The sequence below is a fragment of the Cornus florida genome, unplaced genomic scaffold, assembly GCF_030987335.1.
Source record: "Cornus florida cultivar Cherokee Brave unplaced genomic scaffold, ASM3098733v1 CherokeeBrave_3.0.0_Hap2_Chr11, whole genome shotgun sequence".
Taxonomy (NCBI): domain Eukaryota; kingdom Viridiplantae; phylum Streptophyta; class Magnoliopsida; order Cornales; family Cornaceae; genus Cornus; species Cornus florida.
In genome coordinates, this window is record NW_026775581.1 from 76,857,647 (window position 1) to 76,875,433 (window position 17,787).

The following is a 17,787-nucleotide window of genomic DNA, read 5'->3' on the forward strand; positions in this document are numbered from 1 at the left end:
TGTGAAACAACTTGATAATGGAATTTTCACATCTCAATCAAAATATGCAAACGAGCTAGTTAAGAAATTTGGTATGAAAGATTCAAAGCATGTTTAAACTCCTATGAGTACTTCATCCAAATTGGATAGAGACTTTGATCCTAACAAGGTTGATTATTTCTTGTATATGAGTATGATTAGTAGTTTGTTATATTTGGCAGTAACTAGGCCAGATATTTTGATCGGTTGTCAATTATACATCAACCTTTGCAATAGCACAAATCATTGTAAAATATGGCTATTGGTCGGGTAAGTCGAACCACTGGGACTGCTAGTTTATGGCAACTTAGGTGTCTAGAGTCATTTTTAGAATGATAAAGGGGGTTATAGAAGATTTGTTGGATTGTCACTAAGATTATGAATTGAAAAGTGCATAAAACATTAATACTAAGAAGTAAAGAGGCAAAGACAATTAAAAAGGGACTAGGGAAATAAATCCACTACCCATCAATAAGTATGCTAGGAAATGATTTACTTGGGGAAATACATATATATATAACCGTGGAATGCAACAACATAACATTGATACATTACCTTCAAGAAATATATAAAATCAGGATACAAGAATAACCTATCAAGGCTTACATGTTTTGGTTACCTAAACTAGGATGCAACCTTAGACATGATCACCAAGCCATAGATTATCAAGCCCTTAATCTCATAATAAGAGCACATGAAATAGAAATAAAGAAGAATCTATTAGTGGAAAGCCCTAAGCAATAGATTATCAAAATTCCTAAATATCATGCCAATAAAAACACTTCCATGAACTCATCTCCATTGTCACTATGAAAATGTAGCAATATAATCATGAGAGAAAAACAATCTAAGATAAGATATTTGACTCAAAATGATCATTTATAGATAATGAGATTCATTATATCATATGAAGTGCTCTAGTTCATGGAAAAGTTACATATATACATTATACGCCAAATATAAATCAAAACCTAGTAATGCTTACAAAATGGGGCTTCATCACCTCCCTAGATAGGGATTAGTTACCTATAGGAGCAATGAAGGGAGAGGAAGAGATGAAGAAGAACTCCATTTTCGCCCTCCAACAAGCTAGAACTCCAAACCCTTCAAGAATACTACTCTCTCTCTCTCTAGAACTTAACCAAAATTATGAGATCTAAAAATAATGAGCTTCCCCCCTTTTTACACTCAAAACCTACTCTCCATACTCAAAATCCCGAGCTCCCCCCTCTGCATGAAGCTAGACCACACAAAAGAAGGATAAGGGGACCAAAATGCTGAAATTCAGGGGCAGTTGAACTGCCTACTGCAGATCGGCGGGCGCCTGCGGGAGCTTGCAAATTCGAAGAGGGCACTGGTGTTATTGGCGGGCGCCCACGATGGCTTGGCGGGCGCCCGCTGGAGGGCGCGGGAGCATCTGTGGGGGCTCGCGAAACCTGGCAGTGAGGTGTGGAATTCGGTGGGCGCCCGCGGTGGTGCGGCGAGCGCTCGCGAGAGCTTGCAGCTGCACTTCATCAAGGCTTTATTTTGTTGCAAGTTTTTTCAGGTTGAAGCAAAGACACACTTCTACTATGAACACTAAGCCACGAACTTCACAAAAACGGCGACTGAAGAAAATTTGTCCCGAAGATGACTCCCCGACACGGCACACGTATTTCAACAGAAAGTTGTCAAAACCACTTCTTTGATCATTCTCGGGAAAAATACCTGAAATCAGAAAGAAATACACAACTGAATTAAAATTGTACATTATCCTCTAATAATGGATTTAACTAATGCAAGAAAGGGCACTTGAATATGTAATATTCGGCGCTTATCATATTTCATTTTGTGTAGGTGTGTGTGCTAGGTATCAAACTGATCTTAGAGAACAACATATTCTTGCAATGAAACGCATTATTCATTATGTCAATAGTATATTGAAATATGGATTGCGTTATTCTTTTAAGTCTAACTCTGAGATTGCTGGCTATACTGATGCTAATTAGGCTGGTAACAAGGATGATAGAAAGAGTATTTCAGATGGTTGTTTCTATGTTGTTACTAATATTGTTTCATGGTACAGTAAGAAACAATTACATATCTTTATCATCTTGTGAAGCTGAATACATTGCTGTTGAAAATTGTTGCACACAATTGCTTTGGATGAAACAGATGCTTCTGGTTAATACTAGTACATTTAATATTTCAAATAATCTAGTTTTGCATTGTAGGACTAAGCACATTGATATTCGACATCACTTTCTTAGGGAACTTGTTGAACAAAATGTCGTGTCTTTGAAAAAAATGCATACCGATCAGAATTTAGCTGATATTCTCACTAAACCATTAGATGCTCCTAAGTTTTCTCATTTTAGGAAATCTATTGGTGTATGTTGTCTTGATTAGATGCATTGTAAAGATATAGTCTAGAAATGATTTTTATGCATATCTTGAGAATTTAGATTATGTTTTTGGAAAGTTAAGCAAACCATATTAATTGAGTATGTTGAACACAAGGAGTTTCATGTCACATGGATTATATGTGTAAAATATTATATGGCTAGGATTTGATGAAAATTGGTTTTGCTTACTTATTTCGTATAATAAATAAATTATTGATAGTACATTTACTTGAGATATCATTATTTTGGTCAAAGATAATGTTGACATAATTGATAATTGTCGTAGGATTTAAACTTGATTTTTGTGTTTTCGACCAAAAAACTGAAAAGAAATTTTTTTTTTTTGAAAAACAGCTTGGAATGAAAAAGTTTTTGAAAAAGAAAGAAAATATTTGCTGTTTTGAAAAAGGTTAGATGGAAAAGGCTACCTTTGAGATTTGTCCGAAAGCTATTTTGACTTGAAACAAATGGGAATAAGGGAAAGAGTTGGTTGCCCATAAGCTTGAAAGTTGTCAATGTGCAAAAAGAAAAATGGAGCACAAAGAGAAAAAAAAAAGTCTTTTGCACATGTTGATTGTTCGATTTTCAAGGATATGTGATATCATTGATTTATTATCTGAACTCTGAATAATTGACAGATTATATGTTTTTGGAACTTGGAGGTGATTTTACTACACTTACTAAATTTGTGCAACTTAAAAGAATTGATCTTGGTTATTTGTGTTGAAACATATAATCTTGTGGAGTTTACACTCTCATTGGTTTCAATTTACAAGATTTATATGGTTGGTTGCTTCCTACTTCTAGGATTTTTCTACCTTAGGACCCTTGTTAATTTGTAACAAAAAGGGGGAGATAAGAGTTATCATTCAGGGGGGAGAAACTTTTGCATTAAGGGGGAGAAAATTTAATCAACGTAATGTAAATGCAATACAATGCACAGGTAGTTGTGCATTGATTAAGCTTTACAGGTAGTTGTATGTGATACCCCCGAATTTCCGGATGCGGGTTGGCCAGGCCCACGCCTGATTACCCGAGGATATCAAATCAATTAGCAATAAACGAACACAGAATACAGATAAGATAAACAAGAATAAATAAACTGCTGAAAAGAAACTAGAATGATAATTCAAAACTGAAAACCTCAAAATAAAATTTTATAAATAAAGTATTAATCTGATACATTCAACTTTTCCAATTCCAATACAACTTGGGAATCCATCTGGTGGACCCCTAATCAAAACCAACACTGGAAAGTGAACAACTGAAAAGAAGTCCACTGCTAAACCATGAAGAAACCTCCTACGTCGTCGGTAGAATGAGTAGTCGTCTCTGCTCAGCACAAACAAGCTCTAAGACCTGGAACCGTCCGTTACCTGAAAATAATAGTGGGTCAGACCCACGAACAAGTTCTATCCTAACTATAATCCAAACAGAGACCCGATATGCAGATACATCCTAGATCTCCCAACCATATCTATATAGTCCGTAATAGATAAATATATATCCATACTACAGGACTCTCACTAAACTATGCTGAGGGTCTCAACCTGAATAGAAGTCAATATGCAATACGCACCTGAGTGGGCATGACTACCTAAGCCTAACATGGTATACTTCAACTAACATAGCTAGTTACGCATCCTACTGCATATACGCACCCTAACCATCGACTATGAGACTCAAGCTCAGATCGCGGTACCGTAATAATATATATAAAATCCATTCACATTCATTCATAAGAAATCCAGTAAGTCGTTCGGCGTATTCAACCGCACCGACTCATATATATAAGGAAGATTTTATTTAATAACCCGTACCCTTATTCCAAAATAGGTAGGATTTTAGCAACTGGTGCTAATCCAAACCTAGTATGCCACCGTCTCATACCGGTGCATACAATCCTCCATATCCATGTAAATTACAACAATTACATAATAGTTTAGCAATTTACAGTCCAAAACCATTCCAAATAATTGCAGAAGAGTATTTAGTATTTCAGCAATTTAAATCCAAAACCATGTAAATTTCAACGATACATAATAGTTTAGTAATTTACAATCCAAAACCAAAATCCAAATAATTGTAGAAACATATTTAAAGTTTCAGCAATTTAAACCCAAGAGTTAAACCATATAGTTGCAAGAAACAATTAATAATTCAGCAACTACCATCCAGAGCATGCATAGATCAAATCTAATACATCAATGACTCTATCTTGTATTTAAAATAAATTCTATAATCATATTATAGTCCAATAAATCGGTACATTAATTTAAGCAATTTAATTCATTCCATCCGGTAACAGCGTACTAAGTTGTATACTTGTATTCTGTCTTATCTTTTAGCACAGAGCCATGCACTATGCCCCAAGTCCAATTTATTAATTTAAAAGACTTCACTGTGCTTTTAAACTTAATTTAGAATCATTATATAGCACCCTAAATTGTCAAATTAAAACTAGACAATAAACTTCCTTCCAGCCGTTAACCGCATGCAAAGTTGTTAATTAGCGCACTGTTAATTTCATTCACTTAGAGGTCAACCTTACTCAATTTAAAGATTTAATAACACCCTAAACCAACCTTATAATCCCTCCGTAAAACCCCAGAGTCAACAAAACAGTTTCCATGCTCCAACAGTAACAATACAGTTCGTAAAAATAAAATTATGAAAACACTATTGAAAAGAGCCTTCTCCAAAAAACTGGAGAAGGCTCTAAACCACCTAGAGCCTTCTCTAAAAAACTGGAGAAGGCTCTAAACCACCTAGAGCAGGCTCCACATTTTAGAGCCTTCTCTTTCTTCCTTTGAGTCTTCTCCTTTGCTTCCTATTCCACTTGCATAATTGCATCTCTTATGCACTGAGAGCTTATAACAATACCTAGGTTGCATGTTAATCATTTTAGTTTACTTCCCATACAGTTCCAGATTCAAGAATCGTCCACACAGTTCCAAACAGAGCATAAAAACTACTCCAGAACCCATCCAAACAACCCTGTACATGAAAACCATCATAGAGCCTGCTCTAAAAAAAAGTGGAGTAGGCTCTAAGCATCCTAGAGCCGGCTCCCTAGCCCTTGGAGCCGTCTCTGCAAAGGGGGAGCTGGCTCCCCACTTCTGGAGCCGTCTCTCTCTTCCCCTCTCTGAGAGCTGCTCCTTCCTGCTTCGTTTTGCATCATCTGTTCATCTCCGGCCTCTTCCTACCCTTCTGTTCTTCCTTAAGACTAACTTTAACAGTCTAATATTTATACATTTCCATCCCAGTACTTGGTTTACAACAGTAAGTACAACAACAACAATTAAAACCATAACAGTTTCATGTTTTAAAACTAATCACGAAGAACAGAGATGCGAGGAAAATTTCAGACATATTGTAAACATATACAGATGATTATATTGGCATATGATAGGCATGCAAAAACTCAATTAATATTTAATTAAAACCCTAGAGACCATTTAAGAGTGCACAGAACACAGGTAAGGGGAGAGAGACAGAATAGAACTTGCCTTTACAGTTTTGGATTCAAAATCATGTCGCCGTCTTCCTAAGCTTTCCGACAACGTCTGAGTACTGTCAACTCCACCTTCTACTGCTTAGCCTTCCCTTCTCCTAAGTCTGAACCCTAATCCGCAGCCGAAACCCTCACCTAGGTTACTCTGTTTTCCTCAAACCCTCTCTCTGTTTCCACTCTAAAAGCTTTCTGTAAAATAAACCCTTATATACGTGAATAGTGTCTGTGTTTATTTTTCAACCCTAAGACGACCTATTGTTGTATTTATATAGGCTTAAAGAAAACCTAATTCCAATTCTGAGAGGAGACGGGAAAAAAATAAAAATTATACTAAGGCGGCTAACTCGTGAGATTAAACGAAACCCTAAAATTATAATATTCATTTAATAATAATTTTCTAATTTAATTATTAATAATTCCTTATAATTAAATTAATCCAAACATACATATATCCCCATAAATACATGAATATAAAATCATGAGTATTAACCGTACTCATGTAATCCAACCCATCCAATCGGTTAAAAATAAAGCAACTAACCACAATTAAATCAAATAGACTAATTAATCAGATACGGAAAATTCAAATACACTATGAACAATTAAATCAAGTAAAAAATAAAACAATTAAACACATAACCAATTTGATACATAAGCACCTAGCCACAAAATCAAATTAAAATTGCACATAGAATAAAATTTAAATTCCAATCTTATCCTTTTAAAAACTAGGGATATTACATTGTACGTGTTTAAGCTAATGTATAGATTACAGGTTGCTATATGTGATGAAGCTTCATGAGGTTCAATAAAATTTCCGCGGTTTAATTCCTTTAATAATTATTGTAATTTACTTTCTTGCTTGGGTAGATTGCTGAATTGTTTTTAGGGTTTTGTCACGAAATTGCCAAAGGGGGAGATTGTGAGATATATTTTTATAATTGGCTAATTTCGTTGTCAAAACAAGTCTGATCGAGTTGTAATTTTTCGGTTCAAAATTTCAAAGATTGAAGATCGGATGCGGATTTGGAGAAGCTCAAGTGTTCATGATATACTACACTCCGAAATGATAAGAACAATGCTTTAGGAAGATTGAGAGGTAGTGAGAACACTTTGGGACAGTTTTAGAAGTTTTTAAAGAAGCATTTACATTCTGTCCATCTTGAACTAGTTCCCAAAATCCAGAACTGGTTCAACATCAGCAGAGTTGGAAAAATTCAAAACACCGGTTTCCACTTTCCTGAACCAGTTCAAGACTCCTGACGGGTTATGGAAACTTACCTTTCTGACTCTATTTGATTCCTTTTTGGTTTAGACTTCTTTCCAAATCCTATGCGTGAAATTTTCTATATTTTCAGAGGAATTATGACTTTCCAAACTCTATATAAACCTTGTTAGTTTTCTAGGTTTATTCACGGCTTTAGGAAAAATCAATTCTATATTTTGAGAAAGCCTTTTAAGAGAAAATGCAAAAAATCAAATCTGATTGTTCTAAATTTATTTATGAGAGCAAACACATATATTCATGAGTAGTTTAGTAGTGTTGTTCTCTATCTCATAAATTAATTGGAGCTATATTGAAGATTCAGAGATTCCGGATGAAAAGTAGGATTTAATTTTCTACATCGAGTTCAGATCTTGAAGAACAAAAGTAAAAGTGATCACACTTTGAAATGGTTGGAGCATTCGAGGAGTATTGTCTGATCTACCTGCTTCTCTTCTACAAATATCAAGCATAAGCCTGAGGTCGAGTTGCTGTTGGACAGGGAGTTGCAAAGCCAGAAGATTGTCAGCAATTGGTGTTTGGTAGAACGATAGGGTGTGAGTTAGAGTTAAGGTTCAGTATACTTTGTTTCAAACATAGTGGATCAATTTACTTTGGACTGAATAGTCCACAAGGTTTTAACCATGCAAATAGTTGACGTATTTTATCAACTGGGGTTTCCTCGCTAAAAATCCTGGTGCAATCTCTCTAAACTTAACTGGCTTTACTTTTTAGTATTTATATTTATGATTGTGGATGTTTAATTGTTCATACAAGTTAATCAATCATAAATTGAGTAAGTTGACCTAATAATAAGATCTAGGTCATTAAAGGAGTTAATCACAATTAAAATTAACTAAATGTTTCCGCACCCCGCGTAACTCTATTTTCACATGAAGCACCTCTATTATTTACCACATGGCCAAAAAGGCCCAATATTTTGCAGGAATAAAATATGTATATATGAATGTGTGTGCATTTAAGGAATTTGAGCTCTTTCCATCAAAAGACAACCAGTCTCAAATTCGTCCAACTTTCTGCGTAGCCAGAGTTGGGAAGATATTGGGTTAGTCGGGCATGCCATATTATTAGTATGCTCGGTCACTAAAAATTCTATATACAATGAAATTGGTCTCAATATGCACTTAAAAAATTGAATTGTTAAATTTTTACCGGCTTGACATACCAATAACGTAGTATTCCAGGCTTACATTGTTTTTTTTTTTTAACCTCTTTGATGGTGTTCTATAGTTGTTAGAATTCACGTAACTCAAATTTCAGCTTACCTATATTTTGTTCATATTCTAATTTAGTTTTATTTTAACTAAAAAAAGAAAAGGGAAAAACTGATCTGATATTAAATCCAGGAAAACAACAAAGAAGAAAAATGAAAATTACATCCATTTCATTTGTATATCAATTACACACACTGATATACTTGATATTCATTGTACATAATGAAACAGCTGAAAGTCCATGCTAATAAAATACGTGTATGAGGGTGTGTGTACACAAAACCGGCTACATTCGAACTTTATTTAAACAAATCCAATGAATGGCTCCATTTAGAAGGGTCACACGACTCCACGGGAAATTAAAGGGAACAACTTTTTTCTTGAATTTTTTTTTTTTGGTTAAAAGGTAAGCTTCTGCTTTTTTCTTGATGAATACATATGGAAATTAAATAAAAAATTATTAGGTAGTTCAGAACTATATGGTCCCATCCAATCATAATTTGTCATGTACAGAATTGGCTGAGATCATGTAAAAACTTTGCCAAAGGACCTTAGGGAGACATGGTGCACTTGCAATTTGCCCTAGTAATTTTAAAACTTTTAATTGTTGGGGTTTGTGGCTCAAAATTGTCTATAGAAATTAATTTCCTTTTTCATTTTGGAATATTGAAATTAATTTCCTTTTTTTTTTTTTTTTTTTTTTTTTTTTTTCCATTTTGGAATGTTGAAATTTGTTAAGGAAATTATGTCCCTTAAAGTTCCTATTTTAGAGTTGGGATTGATATGGTAACTCCTTATAGGCAAGTTAGGGAATACTTGTCCAACAAGGATTTGGGTTTGAAGACTTTATAAATAGATATGGGTATGAGAAGAGTAAATTGTAGAGAGAAAAAGAGAGTTGAGATTGTGTGTGAGAGAGAGAGAGAGAATAGTGTGTAATCAAGTTTTTGAAGTAAAGTTAATCATTTTTCGCCCGTGGACTAGGCAATTTGCCAAACCACGCAAATCTCGTTTTTTTGTTTGTGTGTGATTTTTTATCTGTTATATTTGCCAATTGTGTGTATGAAACCCTAACAACTGGTATCAGAGACATGGCGGGAACTATTACAGATGGAAAGTACGTGGTCGAGAAGTTTGATGGAAAAAAGAACTTCAGTCTTTGGCAAGTTCGAATGCGGGATTTACTGATTCAGCACGGTCTAGAAGATACCTTAGGTAAGCAACCAGAAAAGATGGATGATGCAGATTGGGTGAAGATCAACTTGAAGGCAATGAGTGCAATTCGATTAACATTGTCGGATAATATTGTGTATGATGTGATAAAAGAAGATTCAGCAACAGATATGTGGAAGAAGTTGGAGAATCTGTATATGGGAAAGAATCTCACCAACAGGTTAGTTTTAAAGCAAGAGTTGTATTCCTTCAAGAGAAAAGATGGAGTAAGCCTTCAAGAACATCTTGGCGAGTTCAACAAAATTATTTGTGATTTGTCTAACATTGATGTCAAGTTAAGTAATGAGGATAAAACAATTATTTTGTTGACGTCAGTACGCTCTACCCATAAGCATTTATTGAATACTTTGCTTTATGGGAGATACACCATCTCGGTGGAACAAGTTAAGAGTGCTTTGTTCTTTAATGAAAAGTTGAATGATGAAGAGAGTCGTGATGATCAGGCTCAAATTCTTATTGCTAAAGAGAATAAGAGATTTGGAGCTTTAAGAAACCTTGTGCCATTATCAGAGAAAAGATGTTATAAGTGTGGAAGCAAGGGCCATATTCAGTGGTATTGTCTAGAAAGAAAGGAGAGTGCATCCGCTGCCGTTATTGTGTCTGATGATACAAAAGAAGAGAGTGATAATGATGAAGCATTATCAATCATTGATAATAAGAGAGAAGCTAAGGAATTGATGCTTGATTCTGCTTGCTCCTTTCATGTATGTTCTCATAAAGAATGGTTTGCTACTTACAAACCTGTAGGTGGTAAGGTATTTATGGGGAATAATGTCTCTTGCGATATTATGGGAATTGGAACAATTAAAATCAAGACAATGAATGGTTTGGTAAGAACCCTAACGAATGTACGCCATATTCTAAGTGTTAGAAGGAATGTGATCTCTGTGGGAGCATTGGATTCCAAAGGTTGTTGGTGTGAAGTGAAAAATGGATTGATGAAGATTAGAAGAGGGCCACGTGTCATGCTTTTGGGAAGGAAGGTCAACAATCTCTTAATTATGTTAGGAAACATTATGCTAGGTGGAGCAATTGCAAAGACGGAAAAGAAGCCTGTTTCGAGATCTACTAGAATAAAGAATCAAAAACAACAAGAGAAGGAAGAAATCTTGACAATTGCAAGAGTACCGGCCTTTATTCCAAAAGCAAGAAGAGTTTAATTTGGTGATGCGAAAGTAGATTCCAAGTTTAATTATTTGAGCTTGGAATTTGCTAAAAATAGATGAGTATAGTGGTGCGGGCGAAGAACGACAAGAAGAAGAGTGATGAATTTGAGAAAAGGTGAAATTTGTTAGAGTGTTTCTCAATTTCATTATAGTGATTTATTTGAGGTGGAGAAATCTTTGTTCAATGTGGAGCGATCTTCATTCGAGGTGGAGCTATAGAGAAGCGTGTGAAGACCAATTTCGAGCCAAGGTGGAGATTGTTGGGTTTGTGGCTCAAAATTGTTCATAGAAATTAATTTCCTTTTTCATTTTGGAATATTGAAATTAATTTCCTTTTTTTTTTTTTTTTCCGTTTTGGAATGTTGAAATTTGTTAAGGAAATTGTGTCCCATAAAGTTCCTATTTTAGAGTTGGGATTGATATGGTAATTCCTTATAGGCAAGTTGGGGAATACTTGTTCAACAAGGATTTGGGTTTGAAGACTCTATAAATAGACATGGGTATGAGAAGAGTAAATTGTACAAAGAAAAAGAGAGTTGAGATTGTGAGAGAGAGAATAGTGTGTAATCAAGTTTTTGAAGTAAAGTTAGTCGTTCTTCGCCCGTGGACTAGGCAATTTGCCAAACCACGTAAATCTCGTTTTTTGTTTGTGTGTAATTTTTTATCTGTTATATTTGCCAATTGTGTGTGTGAAACCCTAACATTAATTTTAATCAAATTCATGTCCTGTTTATTAAAAACTTCAGGTTTTAATCAAATTCCTTTTCTACTCTGGTAAAAGAAATTTAAAATGGATAATGAGGGTTATATCTAATAGCAATACGTGTCTCAGTTCATGACTTCATGCATTCCAGTTTTGTGCTGTGGATGCAAGTTTTTGGTCCTAGTCTTTCAGTTTCTTCACTCCATTCATGAAACATAATTTACATAAATCTGGGGAAAAGAAAGAAAGAAAGAAAGAAAGAAAGAAAGAAAGGCCTCAAGGTCCTGTGGTTACCTCCATGGCTCCATTCAACCCAATCTATTCCAATCCTTACCCTTTGGAATTCGCTCTAAGATTGGTACCTTGATTCTTAATTCCTAATGGAATATATCCCAAATCGGCTGCAATGCCAAATCCTTAATATCACACTCTATCTATCTCAGTCCTGATTTTAGTCAGGATAAAGTCATTTGGACCCCCCCTCCCTCTTGGTTCCTTCTTTATTCCTCATGCTTTGCATGCTCCTAAACCTCATCTCTCTCATTATCCACAGGCATAAAATTGTCTGGTTAAAACCTGCATCCCGTAACAAAGTTCTTTACGGTGGCAGCTAATTACAGGTTACACACTTGTAGGTGCACAAAATCTCTGGCCGACCACTTAGTTTGCAACCAAGAAATTCAAATGCTCTCACACTCAATTTTTAACAAAAAGAAAGATGATTCAAAACAATTATCAAAAATCAGTCGAGAGAAGACTTGGCCACTTACAACATATATATGTTTATTAGAATCATTCTCTCATACTTATAATATGCGCAGCTTTTTTAGGGACTTTTTCCCGTAAGCCATCTTTCCTTTATTTGAACAATATGACAATATGTGGTTATGGGCCGGGTGGGCTTTGATATTCTTTTCGGGTCTGTTTGTCACATGACAAATTCCTTGATTCCTTGGGCTGTGCTTGGTGATTGGGCCTCTGGCTTTTACTCCCTTGGGCCATGGCGTACACGTGTCGTTTGTTGATTGGGGGAATATTTTCCCTGTACACTTTGCTCCTAATTTCTTCTTTGAAACTAGTTTATTAAAGGAATTCCAACCGTCTTCGAAAGTAGAGGAGGTTTTAGAGGTGTTACCATTCATCATTGCTCCCTTGGAACCCATGTTGTGGGGTTTCGTGCAAGTGCTGCTTTGTAATGACCTAAATCTGCTGGATCTGGATCGCTAATAGGGTCCTTACCCGACCCGAACATTGTCATTTCACGTTAAATTACTACTTTAAAGCCCAACAAGGATAAAATGGTCATTTAACATAATTATGATGGTTTAAGACCCAAAAAAAGAGAGGGTAAAATGGTCATTTACTAAGGTCATCGAATGATTAGGATGAAATCCTTGGGTAAAATGGTCATTTTTGTGGTTAAAATAGAATTAATGTATTTTACTAGGTCACATAGTATATACTAGCTAGCAACACTAAATGGGTGATAAGGGGAAAAATAGGAAGATAAAACACAAACGACAACGAGCAGGGACCAGTCACGTCGACTGGTTTGGGATATTCGGTTGATGTGTGTGTACTTCACCTTGACCGATAGGGACATCCACAGTAAAATTGCTCACTGACCAAAAACGTGAAATATAAGTCGACGTGTAGACCCTTATGGATGGATACTTATTTCCTTTAATTGCTCAGCCAATTACACTCAAACTATCCCTAAATCCAACCACTAAAATACCACAATTACATACTAAAATGCCACTAAAATACGTATGTGTATATATATATATATACACACACACTTACGTTAAAATATTTCAAATAATTCTCTTCTCTTACGCCCTCAAACAAAACAACATTAACGTAAATACATAATATTATGGTTACATGCCTAAAATAGAATTATTACATATACCAATACCAACCTAGCTTTTTCAAATGCAAAAGTGAGCCCAAATAATATTATTATAATGTTAATACAATATTTTATAAAAATTACAATTCCATAATCATGTCTTTACAAAAACAAGCGTCGTTACAAAGCGAGTAAAAAAAAAAAAAAAACACTAGTACATCTCTAGGTTCGTGGAATCACGTTGTCAACCATTAACTACATATGTGAGGGTTCGCCATCAACCACGTCATAACCTGGAAAATATTAAAGGAAAGGGGTGAGCATAGAGGCTGAGTAGAAGATGTCTAAGGCACCAACTTTGGACTCTCTTGAGTCACGTAACACATAATGGGGATAAAAGGGAATAGGGGTCATTTTTGGGGAGATTAATTCACATTTGAACCACAAATCAATATCAACAATACCATTTATACAACTCATCAAATTATTATATAGAATGTAATGCAATGCACAACTGTCCCCAAATTTGATTTCTACCGGCCCTAACTCACACTTAAAACTGCTAACCGACTTTACCGAGGCGAGATTTATTACTATCCCTGCTTCTAAGTCTGGCAACCATTTGGGACCTAGAAATCAACTTTTCATGTCCAAATGGTTGATTACTAACTTTAGCCAAAGTTCCCCAAATGCCCTTACTCATCCTTAGCAATGCTATCTAAGTCCCTAAAATATCCCCTCAATGCATACTTACATATATATATGTGTGTGTGTGTGTGTGAAAAATGCCAATAACGCCCCTCACTTAAAATGAGAAAATCGAGAGAACTTTCCGAGCCCAAAGGTCGTCCCGACTTTTGAAAAATTCTAAAAATAATCCCGTCACTTGAAATTGGCTTAAAAAATTAAAAATGCATTTCTAAAACTCTCGGCTCGAGAAAATGACTTAAACGGGCCTAGGGGCAGTGTGGCATGCAAAACGAGGCACGAAAAATAAATAAAAGAAAAATCCAGAAAAATCCGAAAAAAAATTCAACAACAATCTGGGACATTATGCGCTTCTTCTTTTGGTTCTCCCACTCCGAAGGTATATGTAACGATCCGAATCCATGGCTCCGAATTGTTAATAGAGTCCTCATGTAATGACACACAATGGTGATATGGTCATGACGAGGGTAGTTTGATCATTTAACACTACAACATTGATTAACAATCTTGTCTATGGTAAGCCTGAACTCCCTTGTTGAAGGATTGAATACATATATGAATCTTTCTCGTATATGCCTCGTTGAAGGATTGAATACATATTTAAATCCAAAATCTACCTCCATGCATATCAATCCATTGCAAGAACCAACAATTTCCCACTTAGGATGAGGATTATTCGGAAATAAAAAACCAATCTACGATTTAGCAATGTGGTCATTACCGGCTGATCCGAAGCTTGCCGTGTAATGATGGAGCGGGCAGCCGGGAGTCAGGAACGGAGCCAGAATTTTTGTCTAGGGAGCACATTTTACACTCAATACATATAAATTAGTGTTTGCGGAGTATTTATGACATAGGTAAATTAATAAATTACATTTAAAAAAACATATATAGTATATAAGGGAAGGAGAAAATTTCAGGGGGCATTTTTACACATTTTAAAAAAATATATACATCTTATAGAAAAATATATATATAAAATAAGGAAAGGAAAAAATCTAATGAACACATGCCCCCGGTCCTATACTGGCTCCGTTCCTGCCGGGAGTTGGTATGAGTATCAGCAGTTTGATTGAGGTGAGTTTTGATGAAGTGGGGGTCGGAGATCAAGGTAAGACCAAGGCATGATGGCTTCTTCTTCGCATGAGTGAGTAGTCATGATTTGTATTCTCTTCCCTGGTTTGGCATGGGCTTGCCTCTTTCTTGATCTATTATTAAAATCTGGTAACTGACTTCTCTTCACGATGATTGCCAATTATTTTAACCAAGGAGAAGTTATGAAAGTTCACAAAAAAAAAAAAGATAAACTAATTGTTAAAATCTAATATTGTATTGATAATTGAATGTGTTAATTCTACAATACATATATTTATAAAACCTAAAGTTACAAGGAAAATCTAATAAAATAAAGAAAGAAAACTAAAAATATAACGAAATTATCTAAAATTATACTCTAAAAATTTATAAAAGAAAATAAATAAAAAACTTAATTAATGAAAACTACTAAATGTGTCTGTCCTACGTCATATTTCTTTACATATGTAGTAATTTAACCAAACTTCCGTTTAGAAAAGATAAAAGATCGAGGAGCCTTGTACCATTCGTAGTAGTGATTTATTATTATTATTATTCTTTTAAAAAAAGTTAATTTCTTATTATAATGATCCGATCTTTATATATTCATACAAAAAGTGTCAAAATGGGTTACGACTTGAGTCTTTGCAACCTAAAGGGATTCAAAGAGAAGAGAGGCCTAGTTCCATTGAGACAGAATTCTTTGGTAAGAGGATAAGAAGCATGGAGCCACATACACTTTTATGAGGAGCCGAAAAAACTTCATTCAACACTATTGCACACGCTTCGACGCCTTGTTCATAATTTAAAGACGCATCTTGAACAATAAACACTCGACAATATATCAAATACACCGTCTTATATAAAACAAATAATGGTAGTCCTTGAAATAACATCATGAACATATAACAAAAACATATATCAAAGTACTCAATTCTTTCTTCTTCTTTTTTTAATTCTTTTTTTCACATTAAATACACTACAATGACGAGATGGAATAGTAATATCATACTACGTAGTACATTTGATATTCAGATTTTTTCACATTCTATCTTTATGTAACTTTAATATAGATTGAAATTATAAAGTAATTAAAATTTTATATTAATAAAGAAATAATTAATAATTGCTTGAAATTTTATACTAATAAAGTAGTAATTAATAATTGCTTGTAAAGCTCAAATAAATAGAAAGGCTTATGGTTAAGATCCGTTGTGAACGTGAAGGCACCAAAATTAGAATTAAAATAAATTTAGTTTAAACTTTGAACTAAATTTTTTACAATTTTAAATCTCACGTGCTCAATGTTTATAACAAAGAAACAAATTGTAAATCGGTTTGACACTAGCTAATACATATTATAGAGAGGTTCAAAGAAATTACACAGCCCAATTTCTTATCTAGTCCGATCCAAGGCTTTATTTGTTTCTAGCACATCAATCATCCTAAATTTCATTTGTTTTTCTCCCATCACATGACCGGTGATACGAGACTATCTACGTAGATCTCTGCATCATAACCGTTCACGTCATCAAAGACAAGATCCCTATATGTTCCCTCTCTTGTGTAGTATAAAACAAACTTTCTGAAGTCTATCAATAACAAAGGTTACAAAGCAACATCATTCCTCAACAAAGCCAATGGCTTGAAGTTATGCCGAAATGGGATTTTAAGTTCAAGTTTAGTCCGTTCACCCCATATTCCTTCATAACCCAGAATGCATCATCACATTGATCTGGTAGTATACAAACTTACAAAGGCATCCTTCAAGCACCCCTAGGAAGTATGCTTCATCAGCATCGGTGAAGGGAGTCGGCATGGGAATGGGAATGGGAATCTTCCACACTTTCTCATCCTCCAAACTAAAAACTGCAATCTCTAATGGATTCCCTATTTCGTCCAAACAAAGCCAATGAAGGGCTCCATTCAGCTGGATCCCATTCGAAGAAGCACCAACACTGGACTTATAAGTAAAGTCGTGAACTTTTCTCCAAGAACAATTTCTCAGTGAATATGCATAGATGCTATTGCTGTGTATTTTGAACAGTTTGTAATCATCAGAACAATGGTCATAGCCAAATCCAACTACACCAGAGGGATCGAAATCCGGTATTTGCTTGTACTCCCTCGTTGAAGGATTGAATATATATATGAATTGAAAATCTACCGCCATGCATATCAACCCATTGCAAGAACCAACAATTTCCCATTTACAATGAGGATTGTCCTTCAATAAAATATCAATATATCTTCGATACTGCATTGACGTCATTACCCAAGGATCCGAAACTTGCCGTGTATAAACGGAGTGGGCCGTTGGGAGTACTGGGTATGAGTATCCGGATGTTGTTGGTCTTTGAGAGTGATTGATTGAGGTGGGTTTTGATGAAGTGAGGGTCGGAAATCAAAGAACACCATGACTTTGAAACACATCTGAATTTCAACAGAGACTTGACGGGCAGTTTTGAAAGTATTTCATCAACCACGAGATGTTCAGGAAAGGTAAGAAAACGGCAAAGGCATGGCTGCTTCTTCCCTTGAGTAGCTGGCTGTGGCTCGCTTCTTTCTTGATCTATTAATTCTTGGTTACCGAATTCTCTTCATGATAATATGCCAACTATTTTGACGAAGGT

The 17,787-nt window shown here is 35.1% G+C and overlaps 1 protein-coding gene across 1 annotated transcript; it reads right to left on the bottom strand.

The window, feature by feature from the left end:
- Positions 1-16,624: 16,624 nt before the first annotated feature.
- LOC132281327 (F-box/kelch-repeat protein At3g06240-like) lies at positions 16,625-17,426 on the bottom strand. Its single transcript, XM_059783043.1, has 2 exons — positions 16,910-17,426; positions 16,625-16,746 (listed from the first exon to the last, which is right to left on the bottom strand). The coding sequence occupies exons 1-2, from the start codon at positions 17,424-17,426 to the stop codon at positions 16,625-16,627; spliced, it is 639 nt and encodes a 212-aa protein (XP_059639026.1).
- Positions 17,427-17,787: the final 361 nt, after the last annotated feature.